Source organism: Haliotis rubra, unplaced genomic scaffold, assembly GCF_003918875.1.
Source record: "Haliotis rubra isolate DU_JTF1 unplaced genomic scaffold, ASM391887v1 Scf58, whole genome shotgun sequence".
Classification (NCBI taxonomy): domain Eukaryota; kingdom Metazoa; phylum Mollusca; class Gastropoda; order Lepetellida; family Haliotidae; genus Haliotis; species Haliotis rubra.
Genome location: NW_025767279.1, coordinates 2,340,071 through 2,357,913, shown reverse-complemented (window position 1 = coordinate 2,357,913; position 17,843 = coordinate 2,340,071). Strand labels below are relative to the sequence as shown.

At 39.2% G+C, this 17,843-nt stretch overlaps 3 protein-coding genes across 3 annotated transcripts in view; 2 read left to right on the top strand and 1 right to left on the bottom strand.

The window, feature by feature from the left end:
- Positions 1–2,497, top strand: part of LOC124254675 (peroxisomal acyl-coenzyme A oxidase 1-like) — a 38,840-nt gene extending 36,343 nt beyond the window's left edge. Inside the window, exon 15 of the mRNA XM_046688522.1 lies at positions 147–2,497. Coding sequence (XP_046544478.1) covers positions 147–212 — 66 coding nt within the window. The 3' untranslated portion in view covers positions 213–2,497. The remainder of the gene's footprint in view (positions 1–146) is intronic.
- Positions 2,498–11,087: 8,590 nt separating this feature from the next.
- Positions 11,088–12,396, top strand: LOC124254703 (homeobox protein prophet of Pit-1-like). The gene is made up of 3 exons (XM_046688550.1): positions 11,088–11,127; positions 11,385–11,590; positions 11,806–12,396. Exons 1-3 carry the CDS (start codon positions 11,088–11,090, stop codon positions 12,394–12,396), a joined length of 837 nt encoding a protein of 278 aa, XP_046544506.1.
- A 4,158-nt stretch (positions 12,397–16,554) lies between these two features.
- LOC124254702 (homeobox protein prophet of Pit-1-like) lies at positions 16,555–17,553 on the bottom strand. Its single transcript, XM_046688549.1, has 2 exons — positions 17,284–17,553; positions 16,555–17,154 (listed from the first exon to the last, which is right to left on the bottom strand). The coding sequence occupies exons 1-2, from the start codon at positions 17,551–17,553 to the stop codon at positions 16,555–16,557; spliced, it is 870 nt and encodes a 289-aa protein (XP_046544505.1).
- Between the last annotated feature and the right edge of the window lie 290 nt (positions 17,554–17,843).

The following is a 17,843-nucleotide window of genomic DNA, read 5'->3' as shown; positions in this document are numbered from 1 at the left end:
ATGTCATTTTGCTCAAGGTGAGCTCCAGTAGACCTTCTTGCCGACTATAAGTGTTCGTCAAGTTTTTCAGATGTAAAATGTCATTTTGCTCAAGGTGAGCTCCAGTAGCCCTTCTTGCTGACTACAAGTGTTTTATCTACTTGCAGGTTCATCCGGTCTACTACAAGCACCTCAGGGGGCTACTGAAGGGCTCCACCCTGTCCAAGCTGTAGATGCTGGAACAAGCATGCGTGACCATCATCCGGACGTACTGAGATGCGTGTTCTACACAGTGATAAATAGTTATTGATGTTTAATTCATGTGTTTACCGTGAAAACAATTGATGTCAGAGTAGTGTATAGTCATTGATCTTTTACTTCAGTCTTCTACCAAGCGGAACTTGAGAATAGTACATGTTTTATCTTTAACTTTTGAGTTTTACAAGAAAGAACTAGAATATGTAGTTATTCTTATTTTACATTATGTTATTCCTAATGACAGTTTTAACAGATGATGTATTTAACTGCTTTTCTGATTTTAAGATGATCTGTTTTACCTTATTCTTGTATCTAAAGGTAATCATCAACCGGTACCTGAAGACTACCAGACTTGCATTATCACATGAAAATGTCAGAATGGAGTTATGTATTTGTAAACAGTGATAACATGAAACAGAAATTTCAGTTGATACGTTGAAAGCTATACAAGGCAAGTTTTCCACATAGCAGTTACGATGCCACGACACTGTCGACAGATTTGTATGCTGGTGTTCTGTGACTCCACATCAATGAGCTGTGATACAAGTTCAGCTGCATCAGAGTGAGTGAGTGAGTTTAGTTTTATGCTGCTTTTAGCAATATTCAAGCAATATCACAGCAGGGGGCCACCAGAAATGGGTGTCACACATTGTACCCATGTAGGGAATCGAACCCAGCTCTTCAGTGTGAGAAACAAACACTTTAACCACTAGGCTACCCGTTGGCCCCAGCTGCATCTCCCAGCAGCAAGTAATGACATCACATAAGAAATATATAGAGGTTATCACCCATGTGTTCTTGGATGGTACACATTTACATGTTGCCACTTGTATCATTCCACTCATCATTGGATGAATTTGCAGTTGAATTTCATTATCAACTCCCTGGGGGAGGATGCAACCCAAGCTGCCTTATAAAATACTGGAACATTAACACATTAGATATCACATGCTTCACAGTGCAGGGGTATTGGGAGTTGGACATAGCTGATGACCAAATATTCTCACCACTTACTGTATGTCTATCATGATATAGAGATAATATTTTGTGCATTTCCCAACTTGACCAGAAATATATTTAGATAACACTTACTGGATGTCTATCATGATATGGAGATAATACTTTGTGAATTTCACAACTTGACCAGAAAGATATTTATATGACATTTACTAGTTATTGTGAACAACTGAGATGATTTGATAGGCAAACAACTTCTTTAACTACACTGAATGCAACGTTTTGAGGTAGAGAATAACACCATTATCAAGTGAGCATTTCTGGTAAGCTGAAGTGTCACATTCATAATAATGAAGATACTTGGTGACTCAGTTAAATTATCTCCCCTGTTAACAAGGAATGATTTGGATGATTCATGTTTCTTACCAGTGAATCACTACCTCTGTTGGTGTCGTCCCAATTCTGGTCAGTTCCTGTTTTTTATCGTGTCCTGTATTTTATCGTGTTGTTTATCCATCATTATATACTCATGGGAACGAATAAGGGAAAACATGAAAGTACAAGTGTTCCTTTATCTATTTCCAGATTTTCACCCACATTGCAATATAATTATAAAGCATGGCAAGAAACCCGGAAAAGAGTAGAGGAACACTTGCACTTTCGTGTGTTCCTTTATTTGTTTCCATGAGTATATGTTTGCGATAGATGTTGCTGAAAGCATTGGGAACAACATCAGACTAATCTAATGGCAATGTATACCTTGCCTAGTAATAATTTGTAAAATTGATTAAACATCCTAGTCAGCTATTTTTCCATTTTGTGTATGCAATCCAATTCTAAATTTTGTGTTTGCTTGATGTAAATTTAACCTGTTTTAATCTCAACTTTTGTTTACAACCTGATGATGCCCATTGGGCAAGATGTTTGTTTGTTTTATGAATTTTTGGCTAAAATGTTTGGGTTGGTAGGTGGAAAATATATTGAAATAAAAACTTCAAATAAAACAACTAATACCTCAAAATGTGACATAGATTTGTTAAAATGATTTTGGGACAGGATGAATAGGAAAAGAAATAAGTTCTGTTCTATAAGAGACTTGGATGTGTTGCGATTCTTCATACTTTGTTTTATTTTGAAGTTTTTAAGATTTATTTCATGGAAGTTTTAATTATTGTATTTTGAATAATAGATATATGTTGATACCGATAGTAAATGGGTTTTCAACATTTTACTTGTGGTATTCAGAATATAAACATGTTGCCATTTGTATTATTTCAGTTTTGAGGATTTGTAAACCAGATTTTAAAAAGTCAATTCTTACCAAACCATTATGAATCTATTTCATTATTGTAGTCAGAGTGAGTGAGTTTGGTTTTACGCCGCTTTTAGCAATATTCCAGCTATATCAAGGCGGGGGACACCATAAATGGGCTTCACACATTGTGCCCATGTGGGGATTCGAACCCGGGTCGTCAGCGTGACGAGCCGACGCTTTAACCATTAGGCTACCCCACCGCCCCTGTAGTCAGAGTATTTTAGTTGGCTCATGCATTTGTTTTATGTCCATGTTTTAAGGGACAATTCCCATTTTTATCAGCATAACATTTTACAATGTCAGCTCTTGCATATACATATTGAAAATAGTTGTAAATGTGGGAAAATTGAGTTGTACTGTTCTGATTGACTGTTTAAATGTATTTGTAATGTGTGTAAATGTATTGAATTTGAATGAAATTGTTCGGATGTAAATGTCATGAAATATTGCAATGATGTTTTGAAAAATAGAGGTGATCTGATTCTGTCTTCGTTATGTTATTCATCACTGCTGATGTGTCATCGTATCCCAACTGGGTAGACCGATGCTCATGATGTTGATCACCAGATTGTCTAATCCAGACTTGATTATTTACACACCACTGCCATATAGCTGGAATATTGCTGAGTGCAACTTGAACAACAAACAAACTAAAATAAGAGCCTATTGTTATGGTAACTAGGCTGGAGATTGGATGGTTAAAATGATTTTGTGGATAAGCATGGGTGTGGTCATATTTCAACAAGCACTTGTTTATTGTTATCCTCCTCTGAGTTTAGAAGGAGGGATATAGTATTAGGCTCTGTCCGTACGTACGAATTGGAATATCTTAAGAACTGTTGACTAGATTCTTTTCATACTTGGTACCTAGGTTCATCACAGTATAAGAAAGGTCCCAGTCAGGTTTGGTGACGTTCATTTCAAGGTCACAAGGGGACTTTAGCGTTTTACCCTTGTGAGCAAGATATCTCAAGAACCATTCTATGGATTTTCTTCATATTTGACACCAAGCTTTATCTGGGAAAGGCGCAGGGCCCAGTCGATTTTGGTGACCTTCACATAATTTTCAAGGTCACAGCGACACTTTGAAGATTTCAACATGTTAATCTGCATGTTAAGCTTGTCAGCGAGATACCTCAAAAATCATTCTCTAGATTTTCTTCATATTTGACACCAAGCTTCATCTAGGGAAGGGGCAGGTCTCAGTCGATTGTGGTGACCTTCACGTAAATTTCAAGGTCACGGCGACACTCTGAAGATTTCAGAATCTTAAGATTGTCAGCAAGATATCTCAAGAACGGTCCACTGGATTTTCTTCATTGACTTTCAAGACTTCTCTTGGATGTTTTTTTATAAGCAATATCTTTATTACTATTTTCTGCATATTTCATATACCATGACATTCATGTCAAGGTGAAAGTAAGTCTTGAAAATATTTGTGTGTTTGAACAACTCCAGAGCAAGATATCAAAAAATGTTGACTGGTCATGTTTTTGTTGACATTTAACTTCATCTTAAACAACGACCTTCACTTTCATTACCTTTTACGTTTGATTAATTTTGCGGCGGGGGATTATGTCACCTTAGTGACAACTGCTTGTTTTCATCAGTATGTTTTCTATTTTGGACAATAGGTCCCGAAAGCCATGTATCACTGGGTACAGCTATACTGTAGTGCTGTCTGGGTATAAAGCACATGGGCGGATCCAGGATTTCGGGGGTGCACATAAATCATGAAGTCCAAGGGTTACCTGGCCGTCCCTGCTTTTCAATCCTAGAAACGTTACCAGGGCGAATTCTGGATCCAAACCAATGATTTTAGGTTTCTGGTCCGTCTAAGGGACATAACTGCTTACAGCTTGACTGGGCCAGCTGCCTCTTTACACCATCACTGATAAAAGATTTAATCAGCATATTGCTAGGTTGTTGTTAACGACACACAGTAATATTCCAGCTATATGGCGGCAGTATGTTAATATGCGTGTTCGGACCAGCTAATCCAGTGATTGACATCATGAGCATCGATCTGGGATAGGCTGATGTGCACAGTAAGTCTGACCACCAATAGTCGCCTCTTACGACCAACGTGGGTTGCAGAAGACCAATTCTGACATGAATTTTCGGGAGGAATGCAACCTTGTAAAATCATTTTACAGTGAACTTTCCTTTCCTGGTGCATATACCTCTTTTTCAGTTCAGGAAAGTGATTTGAAAAGATGGCATTACTACCGGGAGACAAATATTTGTAATTGGTACGCAATAAGGGCATGGAAGACATTATATTCTTACATCACATACATGAGACAGATATTGCAGTCTGTGGACTTCTCAGTTCTATCCACTGACCTGGTATGTTGGTTGTTAAAACGCTGTACTCGGCAATATTCCAGCTATATGACGGGGGTTTGTAAATAATCGAGTCTGGACCAGACAATCCAGTGATCAACAGCATGAGCATCGATCTACGCAACTGGGATACGATGGCTTTTGTCAACCATGTCAGCGAGCCTGACCACCCGCTTGATTCCGTTAGTCGTCTGTTACAAGCACAGGTAGCTGAAGGCCAATTCTAACACCGATTCTCTTTTGACCTAACTTATGGACAGATGACTGGGGATTCTACTTACAAGATTTAGACCAGGCCCTGTTAAACATCACAGGAAAATATTAGAGGTCTTCAGATAAAGGCTTCCTTGTAGTCTAGTTAGAGGAATAAATGGCCACATCCATAGTCAAGTGGGTAGAGCCAATGGCTGGAGAGCGGAGGGTCAGTGTTTCGATCCCCGGACGCAGTATTAAAACATGGTACTTGATGTCGCCCTGCCTTAAGTGGATTCAGTTCGCCCTGCCTTAAGTGGATTCAGTACGTCTTCGTATAGGTACATTAATACTGAACGTGTCGTTAAACCATTTTCACCTCGCTAAAATATAACCCAAGTGTGTATACTGAGGTTCAAATAATGTGTATTTTCAAAAACAAAAAATGAATCGGACAACAGGCAATATGTTTACACCTTAACTTGCCTTCAGATCACAAATGTATTTAGAATATTTGAAAGACTTGTACTTTCCCTGAAATATGGAAGAAAGGATCGGTAATTCCCATCCACAAGAAAGGTAACATTTATGACTGTAGCAACTAAAGACCTGCAGCACTGACGAGTTGTGTATCAAAAGTATTTGAATAATGTGTTACATTAATATGTTTATAATTTCTTCAAAGACGACGATATCATAACTAAGATGCAATCTGGTTTCACCCCTGGAGATTCGACTAGTTATCAGTTGATAGATTTATATGATTTTACATGATCAAGTTCACCTGATGAGGGTAAGGAGGTAAAGGCTGTATTCTGCGATATCAGCAAAGCCTTTGAAAAGGTATGGCATCAGAGACTTCTGACTGTTGGAATAGGTGGTAGTCTACTAAAATGGTTCGATAGTTATCTTCATGACAGAGTACAGAAAGTATTTATAAATGGATTTAATTCAGAATATAAGCCTGTACTAGCAGGCGTGCCCCAGGGATCAGTATTAGGACCGCTGTTATTTCTTATATACATTAATGATCTTGTAGATGATATAGATTGTAACATTACACTATGTCACTTTATGTTCTCATAGATGATCCAAGTGTAGCAGTTATGAGCTTAAACGACGATTTAGAGAAAATATCACAATGGGCTAAAACTTGGCAAGTTAGGTTTAATCCTGAAATAAAAAACAAACAGAAAGTATACAAAGTAGGAAGAAACGTTCACCGTGTATAAAACCCCAGTTATCAGTGCAAGGTATCCCTATTAAAGAGGTAAATATCAAATAAACATTTAGGACTCGTCCTTCAATGAGACGGAAATTGGACCTCACAAATAAATAGCAATGTAGATATCGGTTCACCGATGACAAACTGCTTGAGAAGTTTTAAATATCGTTTATCACGAAACACTCGTACTATCATGTATACATCTTTCATATTACTTTTGTTTGATTACTGCAGCAACATATGGGACAAGTGTACAATGAATCATAAAAAATATGTTAGAAATATTACAACTTGATGCTTTAAGAACTATGTGTGGGGCAACACGCGGTGCAAACCATAATAAATTGTATGAAGAAACTGATCTCCGACCTCTAGCTGAAAGAAGACATGTACAAAAGTTAAACATTTTTCATAAAATGATACACAATGAAGCACCCAGCTATTTATCTAATATGCTTCCAGAACCCGTATCTGCGAATATTTCCTGTGATTTGAGAAATTCAGCAAATTTACAAAACGTTCTTTGAAGAAGAACAACCTTCTACAGTAACTCTTTCCTACCAAACACTGTAGAACTTTGGAACCTTTTACTAGATGATATTAAACAAATACAACCTCCTATGTCTTTCCCAGATAGGTGCCACACAACCTAGGTATTAAATTTGCATATGATACAAATTTTGGAAACAGATACTCAAATTAGATTTCGATTAGAATGTAGTGATCTGAAATCGCACAAAGTTAATCGTTTTATATCTAATGACCCATCTTGTTCTTGTGGGGCCATTTGTGAAGATAATTTACATTATTTCTTTCTGTGTCCAAAGTATGACTTAATTTAAGAAATATGCATTTTTATAGAAATGGATACAACCTCAAAAATATATCAGCCCAGTATGGAAATACTGAAGCATCAGGAATTTAAAATTAACACATAACTGTAGACCTACTGTAAATGAATTTTGTTCATTTCATCATATTCAATGCCATTGAATTATTTTTGTGTGTTACTGTTGATATGTCATATATATGTATATAATCAACGCATATTTTAAAGGACGTTTGGTAATGCGACATAAAATATTGGTCACATCATATGCATCCGAATGTTATATAAAGATAGTAAAGATTCAGAACATACGTGGGGCGGTGGGGTAGCGTTGGGGCGGTGGGGTAGCGTTGGGGCGGTGGTTAAAGCGTTGGCTCGTCACGCCGAAGACCCGGGTTCGATTCCCCACATGGGCACAATGTGTTAAGCCCATTTCTGGTGTCCCCCCGCCGTGATATAGCTGGAATATTGCTAAAAGCGGCGTAAAACTAAACTCAGTCAGTCAGTCAGAACATACGTGTATATGAATCTGTTGATAAACTACATGGCGAGGCAAAAGAAACTATACACCCAAGTCTTTAGTGACTAATCATTAAAGAAAACGGAATGAGATGCATTTGGTACGGCTGTCATTCATTCTGTTTTGAACCGTAGGTTTGCCGTGTTTCGGCAAGTCGACAATATTTGTAATATTATTTTCAAATTCTAATTTTCAGCAGTGTATTTTGCCAGGTATTTTAGTATATAAAACATGACACTGATATAGAACAATCAAAACACATATACATTACACAATAAAACTGATAAATGTATTACATATCTGAGTTAACTGACCTGATGTGTGAATCTGGTGTACCTTGTTTCATGCCTTGATTTAAACGTAAACTATAAATTTGAAAATATTATAAACTGTAGGGTGAATGGAAGTACACGACTGTCTTTGTTCGGGGTGTCGAGTAAAATGTGTACTTTCTTTTTCCTATATCTAATACTGATCCCTCAAACTCGCAAACAACATTTAGTGCATGCTGTTATAACCTACATCATGTGATTAAGTAGTAATCATGTCACTCAGCGTCACAGGTGTGGGGAGGGATCTCTACCACCCCCACTGCCACCACACATGTGGAAATACATTATCAACCTCGAGTAGTTTGCATTAGGTACTTAGTCAGTGTGAGAAATCCAATCTCGAAAGATGACTGTGGTCAATACATTGATAGTGTCACAGTTCACTGTATGGTGGGGGTACACATAAATGTACGTGGATTATTGAATTTAAAAGCCCCGGAACGATAAGGGGGGAATCTTGAAATAACATTATTGTATAGTATTAAACGCTTTTCAACACAAACACACGTGGTCTGAGAGGATTCACAGAAACGCCATTAAGACATTCGTATTGTTTGGTACAGGAGACAGTTTCACATGAATAACCAATCATGGACTCGACATCGCAAAGTATTCATAATATCTACTTGCTTTATACATAATTTCCACTAATATTTCACGGGGAATACAGTTAACAGGCAAAATCCTGATATTTAGTAGTTTACACAACAGTTGTTTATATTTAACAGCACTTTATATTTTTAAAACATCTGGAGGTTATCTTTTATATACAAAAGGGATTTTTTTTGTTGATTAGCAAAAAACTAGAAATATGGATCAAAATCAAGATCATAAACATATCAAACATATTTTATTGACAGAAAAGGTCAAATGGATTGGGCAAAACTTAGAACGCCCTTGTGGTTTAATGTGGTTTGTAGAATGTGGTTTAAGCATATTTCCGTAACTTGTACACTGACTGGATTGGTAAACAGGTATTGCGGCTTTATAGAAATACCGCTGCAGTAATACAGAAAATCATTCATGAAAAATATACTGGACAAAATAAGTTAGGGATATTGGTATTTTAATGATTGATATGTCACCAGTGTGTCAATGAATGAATAGATCATTATTCATTATTTCAAAATTGTTATATATCCCTAACTACTTTTGTCCAGTATATAACAATCAAGGTAGAAATAGATTGTAGATAATAGATAACACCAGTGAATATGATGGAGGTGAGTCAGGTGTGAAGAATAACCTACATATTCATATACATTTACACACATGCAGAATGTGCTATCATTGAACATGCAGACAAAATGCAATACTTTTAATATATAACAAGTTTTATGGATAACAACTTCTTTATTTTCGTGAGTGCGACGTTTCGATACAGATTCTTGTACCGTTGTCAAGCAAGAGTGATACATGAAGTGTAGGAGCTGCATATATATACTGTATATAACAATGAAACAACATAATAGACAAAGGAAACAACATAATTGCCATGATTGGCTAAGCGGTAAGCTGATGAAGCCAGTAAGTACATAAAGGATAGTGAATGGAAGCCAGAGATGTAGTTACAATGAGATGTTTATACAATGGATGCGAAGTTTATACAATAGACTGGGCTTGGTGGAGGAGTGGATCATAAGCAGATGGAATGAAGTATCCTTGGTCACGGTTGATGGTAGGCTTGTGGCGTTTGATGTGAATGGCTTCTGTGAGCTTGCGTTTAGTGAAGTCCGTTTGGTTGTTGGCGAGAATGGTGATGTCGGACCACTCTATTTGATGATTGGGGTTGGCTTTGATGTGGTCAGAGAGAGCTGATTTGGTGTCGGAATTAGCAACAGAGGTGCGATGTTCTTTGACTCGGGTGTTGATGGGTCGGGATGTTTCACCTATGTAGCATTGTCCACAATCACAGTCTATTTTGTAAATAACACATTTCGGGTTGTTGTTGTTGACGGTGGGTTGTTTTCTTCCGTTGGCATGGAGGAGGTTGTTGAGGCTGGAGGACAACGGTACAAGAATCTGTATCGAAACGTCGCACTCACGAAAATAAAGAAGTTGTTATCCATAAAACTTGTTATATATTGTACGTCTCAACTTCTAAAATGCCACTCAAACATGCAATACTTTTGTCGTGAAGATTTCTACAATTCACCCGGTGAGTGTTTGGAAATGGTTCAATATGTAAAGTAAAGTTGCATATGTATGAAACATAATTGCTATCCCTCTTTGTTGACATGACAGATTTTCGCGCACTTTCGAATATAACTATATGTTATGTAAATATGAATTGTCACCACAGAGTACTGTTCCGATCGAAAAATGACCTAGAACTAATATAATGTAAATTTACAAGCAAACAGCTTTTCAATAAATGTGCTTTGAGAGAATTACAGGAATATTTTAAATCTCCAGATTAGTAGTAACAGGGGAAAAAGTCCCTTCAACACATTTTTTTGACATAACCTCGAAATACTGGACCATGACTTTGTACCCGTAATGATTTATTGTGTTACTTTAACAGTTTAATTCGAGAATTTAATCCATTAAAGGAAAAAAGAAAAACTAAATAAAATACATTCAGCGAATTCTATGGACAGGCTATGTGATTATGTGCTATTAAATGGTTTCATTTTAAACTGGCGGCATCTTTTGAAGATGGGTCCGCTGTCAAAGCATATGTCTATAAAAACACTGTGACATCAAACAGCTAGCCGCACGGGTGAAGCCAACCAGGTAATGATTGCCTGTGATCAATTTCAGAAATAAACAACAATTTGTGATAAGTTGACGTGTTTTCTTAACACTATCAAGACAGCAGTGATGTTTTGACTACACTTCAGCAGAGGTCAAAGGTTGTTTGCATAGGTAACTAGGTAGGGGAGGGGCTTGATTGGCACACGAGCTTTGATCATGTTTAAACAAAAGGCACCGATAACACAGATACCAAAATACTGTGAAATCTCCGGCTTTGTTTTAATCGTCTTCCTGATGGCTCTACTCAGGGTCTTTAATCGCACGTGTCGGGTATATATAGGGGTGGGTGCTGGTCATCGCCAGTTCTGTTGACGACTTCATCACTTACATCTACCCGTTCACGATACACTGCAGACTGCCTTGGATATATATACAAGATGGCGTTCACGGTTGCATCTATCCTTGGGATGAAGAAAGGTTAGTTTATCATTAATTTCTTTTTCTGAATCGCTAATGTAATTAATGAAAGTCAGTATGACATGTTAAGTCTCGCAAGACATTTTTTCCAAAAGAAGTTCGTGAAAGACTTCAATCAGTAACCCATTTTTGTCAGCCCCTAGGAATATCGGTGCGGATTCTAACATCGTTATCAAGCAAGTGATTGCGTATATAGGTTATCCTTAGTTGATGTTGGTGTTTTTCTTTCAACTTTACTTTACCTTGGTGTTTTTCAGGAACTGATGGAAGCGAATCTCCCGACAAGCCGTCCCTGAGCCCATCCAGCGGCATGCCCCGTAGTCGACAACGTCGTAGTCGCACCATCTTCAGTGACACCGCTCTGGACCGCCTGGAGGCTGTGTTTGGAGAAAACCCCTACCCCGACATCAACCTTCGGGAACAGCTGGCAGAAGAGGCGGGCGTTACGGAGGCCAGAATTCAGGTAGGTGTTCTTTGAAACGAATTCAATCCTTATCTTAAAATCATTACATTAAATTATAGTATTAAGCGCATAATATAGCGCAGTATAACTGAGAGCCTAACCGATATATCTTTCAGTATCAGTAAAGTTTCAATGACATCACGACAAAATCGTTATTCTGTGAGTCCTAATCGATATTTTCGCGAGTTATAAAATCATTCTTGATTTCTTTCCAGGTGTGGTTCCAGAACCGTCGTTCACGTAGTCGTCGCACCAAGACGAAGCCCACCAACGTCGCCCGTCGTGATTCCGGTTTTGTCTCGTCCTCACCCTCACCACAGAAACTGACGCCACCCAAGAAGCCGGAGTTCGCCTTGCCAGCACCAGCAGTGACGTCGCCTTTCCGCCACGGCTACCCGTTCTCCTACCCGTATCTGTTCGGGTGTTCACCACTGATGTCTCCCGCCATGTACCCGATGTTGACCGGCTACACCGACGTTGCATCCATGATGCCCACGTCACCGATGTTCTCCCCCACCGCCAGTCCAACCTTCCAGCGCCTCTTCGAATTTCCATCCAGTCACATACCCGGATCTCCCCTGACGAAGCCCATCACCCAGAGCCCTACCCTGACATCCACCCGTCCTGGACTGACCCCCTCTTCATCCAGACTTCCCAAGCCACACCCTATCCGCCTGCCCCAGATGTCGTCTGCTGATTCAAGTCCTGTCGTCTGCAAGTTGGAGCCATCTTCCACTTCCGGTCTTGAGAGAAGCATTAGTCCCGTGCATTCAGAGGAGGAGATTGACGTCACTTCCAGTGCGTGATCGTAAAAACAGGATTTAGTTGACAAAACTTCATACAAGCAGCTGTATTGTGCATCAAATATATCGAAGGCGGATAATAGGGTCCTTTCCAAATGTAACAAGAATTTTCTCCTGATATTGTTGAAGACCGCCGGTAAACTCGACCCTTTTCATTTGCACGTATGTGATAGTGCTGATGTGTTTTGTATAACAATATTATTACAATGTCAACTACTAACCTCAATATTCATATACCCATTCTAGTGCTAATTTATCAATGTACAGATTGTCTGTATACATGTATATATTTGGTAGTGCTGTGTCACATGTATATATTGCATTAGTGCTGTGTCGGACTTCATTGTAAATGTGGTTTATTTCATGTCTGAAATTAAAATATCACTCATTAAACGGTTGTGTTTGTAGTCTGTGCAGTGAGATGTGAGGTTGTTTAATTACGGTGGGTTGGGCAGTTTCTTGCCGACGATGCGAGTGAGTGTACTTTTACGCATGCACCCTTGTCTGGACCGTGTATGCTTGCTGAAATACAGCTGAATCCACACACATGTGTAACACGGCTTAGGTGCACATTTACCAAGCGCATGCAACAAAACAGATCATTTTCCGAAAAACTGTATCCCGACAGTTGGTAATGAACGCCCTCAGTAATATTGGTCTTAATATTCCAACTATGTGACAGCGGGGCTTGCCTTCATATCGCCTACAATAATTATAATGGCCAGTTCTACCACCGCTATCATAATAATGGGTATTAGGGCTGCGCAATATAACCAGTTTACCGGTATATACCGGTTCAGACATGAAAACGATACGTATTGCGATATGCTGATTGAAAACCGGTATTTTGACAGGCATTCGAAAAGACTTCGTAACACTCGAAAATCTAAATTGTTCCTTTCCTTTTTTATTTGTGTCAAATATTATTTACATTTTTATTTTGTCATGATTAAAAGTTTTTATTAAAGCTTAATCAAACATGGTGATTTTGTTGTTTTTGCTTTATAAATCAAGCATTAACTCGATTATAAGTAGTTTTTTGTTAAAAAAATAACTTTTTGCAATATATTGCAATACATATCGCAATATATGCTTTCGCATCGCAATATATTGCAATATGAAAATTCTCTACAATACCCAGCCCTAATGGGTATTACCCAACTGGCTGTAACCATTAAACAAATAGATCTTGTACATTGTCTGTGTGCCATGACTTACTATCTACTTACTTCAGTATCATTTCATCAACCATACATGTTTTGACGTCATCAATGAAATGTTAAAACGTTTTAGGATTCGCATGGCGTGTATGGAGTTTTCTGGAAGTAGTTCGTGGATTGACGTAATTTGCATAGTTATCATATTTGGATACCCAGTATATTAGATTGCTCTATTGCACCGATAAAACCCTCCATAAGATGATAAGGGTATTTTATCATATACCTATCAATAATATGGACTATTTTGCACATACAATACTGGCTGTTGGCACATGTCCATATTGACCACCCGGCCGAAAATGCATATCAGCCATATCAGTCTTAGGGCCGAAAATCCGAATCAGTCGTGTTGCCCGGCTACTAAACTGGTACGGAATGAATACACGCAAACGCTCGAAATGTCAATAGACGGAGCCTAGTTTATTTTAGAGTTACGTCCCTTGATGTGGTAAACGATAAAAAGGTTATGACGTGACAGTCTTCCTTTCGCCACTCATAGCACCCCGAGACTACCACATCAGCCCTCGGTCTAATAACCTCATAATAGTGGGATAACAGGGTAGGCTACAACATAAACCATACGCGCTTGCGAGCAAGAAATCGATGTTCAACTCCAGCTCTTACTGCAGTGTTCTAAGGAAAATACTAAGAATTATCATAACATGTTTAGGAACACGGCCAAACAGTAAGAAACCAATCTCATCACATCATTTACTTCCATGTATGGCGCGTCTATGTGTGAAGGTCTGATGGCACTTCTATTACTGGTACAGGTGCCACTGGTCTCAGAAGCGTCAGGGTGCATAAAATAATACATAGCAATATACTGTACCAGGTAGAGTATTTCAACAAAGCAACTATAATCTTAGAGATAGTACTTCCAAACTACTAACTGTAGAACCCAAAGATATTCTCAGTCATTTTTACCGAGCGCGATTATGTCGTGGAATTCATTGCCCGATGGAGCTGTTAACGCTATTTCCGTGAGGCAGTTTAAAACCATGATAAATCCAACAGAAACTGACAACTACTTTGATTTAAATTTTGGGACTAGATTTTGTCAAATCATCCATTGTCGCCTCAAGCTCGGCTGTAGTGATCTGAACGCAGACAGATATAATCGACATATATCAGAAACAGCTAAGTGTTCCATGTGGTCATTATAACGAAGACGTCATTCACTACCTTTTTACATGTCGGAACTATCAAAGTTTAAGAACAACGGTGTATTTTTATATTCAAGGATACGATGTGAAAACTACCTTATACGGTAACGGCACATTGGATAACTCAACAAATTGTGACATTCTAAACTCATTACACCGGTTCATTTCTAAAAGTAAGCGCTTCCAGTGATTATCACCTCTACATATACATTTATATTCAACGCAAGACAAGATTTATATAACTTGATTTTCTGCGGCAGCTCTTTTCGTTGCTAGGCACAACCAACACCATAACCAAATATTTATTATTCAATCATTTTTCTGAGTGTAATTTTGTTTCAGTAGTATTCTTTTCTTGTCGGACTATTTCAAATATGTATCCAGCTATATTGGAACCGTGTACTGGAGAGGCGTTTATATAAGCCACTTGGCTTGTTCGCCTATCCAGGTTTCTGTATTGACGGAATAAAAATATGTTTAAACCATACTGGCCGGTCTTCTACGTCTACATTCGAAACTGGCTCTTTTAGTTTATTTTCGAGAAACTGAAATCAGTAATTATTCTGAACACACACACCTCCTATTAGTGTTCTGGAAGACGCGTCCTGTGAATGTGTCCTTCAAGTTTACTAGGGATATATCGTATTGAGGTCAAAGACCAGGTCTTAATGAGACAGACAGATACCTGTATATACCTGAAACCGTTGTTGTTTAACATGTAACATTTTCTTCCTATATGAACATCTGATGAGTGATGGTATTGCAAATGCGGCTATAGCTGAATATGTTGACATTACACAGACAGCCAAGGAAAGGTCTCGTATGTCCACTTGTAGCACTTAGAGAGTGAGTGGATATTGTATAGGGACCGTTCATAATTAAAGGCTAGGGGGGTGATGATGATATTTATGGCGAAGCATGTACAATGTGATCCCTCATACTAAAATTTATATACAAAGTAAGTGCCCCGCCCCCATACATGCCATGTACAAAATCAACTACCCACCCACCCCCTTCCCATACTTTTTAAACAGTTTATGTAGAAAATTGTTGACCCTTCCTCAGAACAAAATGGGTGAAACCACCCCCACCCTCTAAATTTATCATCACCCCAAGCCATAAATTACGCCACAATTTGCGTCTAATCGTGGCGAGTACTGTCTGCTTGAGTACAGATCAACGTCGAGAAAAAACTCCCACTAAGCATGCTGGTATTTGAGGTTGAAGGTGACTTTGATGTAGACAGCGATGCACCTGTTCTCACTGGTATTTATCTTGTACATATACGGCGATATAGGGCCACGAGGATAATATGTTTACGTAGGGATGAAGCTTCATGACACACATCCCTGCATCAGCTTGGTCTAACATGAATCGTGACGGGTCACCGAAGCAAGCAGTTCGTGGGTTAGGCCATACTCTGCCTGACACCACTGTTGACGATGTTTACCCCCACCCTATAATAATACTATGAAGAAGTTATCCATAACGCATTTTACCTGTATCGACCAATCACGAATGGCTATGCACAACGGCGGGGGTTATAACAGAAAATAGAGGTGATCGTAAAATTGTTTATTTACAGCAATACACTACATACAAAAGCATGAAATATTTGAAATGTACACATTCTAACGTAAACAAAGCACTAGACTTAGCGTTGATTATGTATAAGGAAAGAACAGCACTAAATTCAAATTGACACCTGTAACAGTATTACCAAAATGCCAATATATAATTTTTTAACAGTATCTACTGCAAATGTTGATCAAGATTTATGCAGAACAATCCCCGGGAGTGACGTCAATCTCCTCCTCTGAAAGCACGGGACTAATGCTTCTATGTAGACCGGAAGTAGAAGATGGCTCCAACTTGCAGACGACAGGGCTGGAATCAGCAGACGACATCTGGGGGAGGCGGATAGGGTGTGGCTTGGGAAGTCTGGATGAAGAGGGAGCAAGTCCAGGACGGGTGGATGTCAGGGTAGGACTCTGGGTGGTGGGGCTCGTCAGGGGAGATCCGGGTATGTGACTGGTTGGAAATTCGAAGAGACGCTGGAAGGTTGGACTGGCGGTGGGGGAGAACATCGGTGACGTGGGCATCATGGATGCGACGTCGGTGTAGCCGGTCAACATCGGGTACATGGCGGGAGACATCAGTGGTGAACACCCGAACAGATACGGGTAGGAGAACGAGTAGCCGTGACGGAAAGGCGACGTCACTGCTGGTGCTGGCAAGGCGAACTCCGGCTTCTTGGGTGGCGTCAGTTTCTGTGGTGAGGGTGAGGACGAGACAAAACCGGAATCACGACGGGCGACGTTGGTGGGCTTCGTCTTGGTGCGACGACTTCGTGAACGACGGTTTTGGAACCACACCTGGAAAGAAATCAGGAATGATTATCGATAAGAAAATAAGAAACAAAAAATATATCGATCAGGTTCTCAATTGCATTAATAAACTCACGTCCAACAGATTCATTGGAAACTAAGAGGTTTTCGACTTACCTGTATTCTGGCCTCCGTAACGCCCGCCTCTTCTGCAAGTTGTTCCCTAAGGTTGATGTCAGGGTAGGAGTTTTCTTCAAACACACTTTCCAGGCGGTCTATGGTGGCGTCGCTGAAGATGGTGCGACTACGACGTTGTCGACCACGCTTGGGGAGGTTGGTCGGGCTCATGGACGAGTTGTCTGAAGAATCACCTCGAGCTGGAACTAATGCGTAAACATTCCACCATAAATCAAATATCTCACCCTCATCCATCTGATTATCCTCCATAATTAGCCATTAACAGTTACATAAGCTACACACGGGCAGGACGTGAATATATTACCGTTACACATAACTCATTCCCAGAATAGTTTTCGTATCATTTCCTTATCGTAGTCAATGTACCGACCCCGGACATTTGACGTATGACATCCTAATTATCACATTAAACGCAAAGTCCTAGAACAGTTTACGAGTAACTCGTTAATGATAGTAAGGTGATACAAAATCACAAAAGACGTACCTGCGAGTATATTTGCAATGCTGAATGCCATGGCTGTTTCAAGTGGGCTCTCAAG

What these genes read in the sequence shown, in the direction of transcription:
- LOC124254703 (XM_046688550.1), top strand. Translation starts at nt 11,088, where the DNA reads ATGGCGTTCACGGTTGCATCTATCCTTGGGATGAAGAAAG. An exon ending in TATCCTTGGGATGAAGAAAG is followed by an intron (nt 11,128 to 11,384) that starts GTTAGTTTATCA and finishes GGTGTTTTTCAG; the next exon opens with GAACTGATGGAAGCGAATCT. An exon ending in TTACGGAGGCCAGAATTCAG is followed by an intron (nt 11,591 to 11,805) that starts GTAGGTGTTCTT and finishes ATTTCTTTCCAG; the next exon opens with GTGTGGTTCCAGAACCGTCG.
- LOC124254702 (XM_046688549.1), bottom strand. Translation starts at nt 17,553, where the DNA reads ATGGAGGATAATCAGATGGATGAGGGTGAGATATTTGATTTATGGTGG. An exon ending in TTACGGAGGCCAGAATACAG is followed by an intron (nt 17,155 to 17,283) that starts GTAAGTCGAAAA and finishes ATTTCTTTCCAG; the next exon opens with GTGTGGTTCCAAAACCGTCG.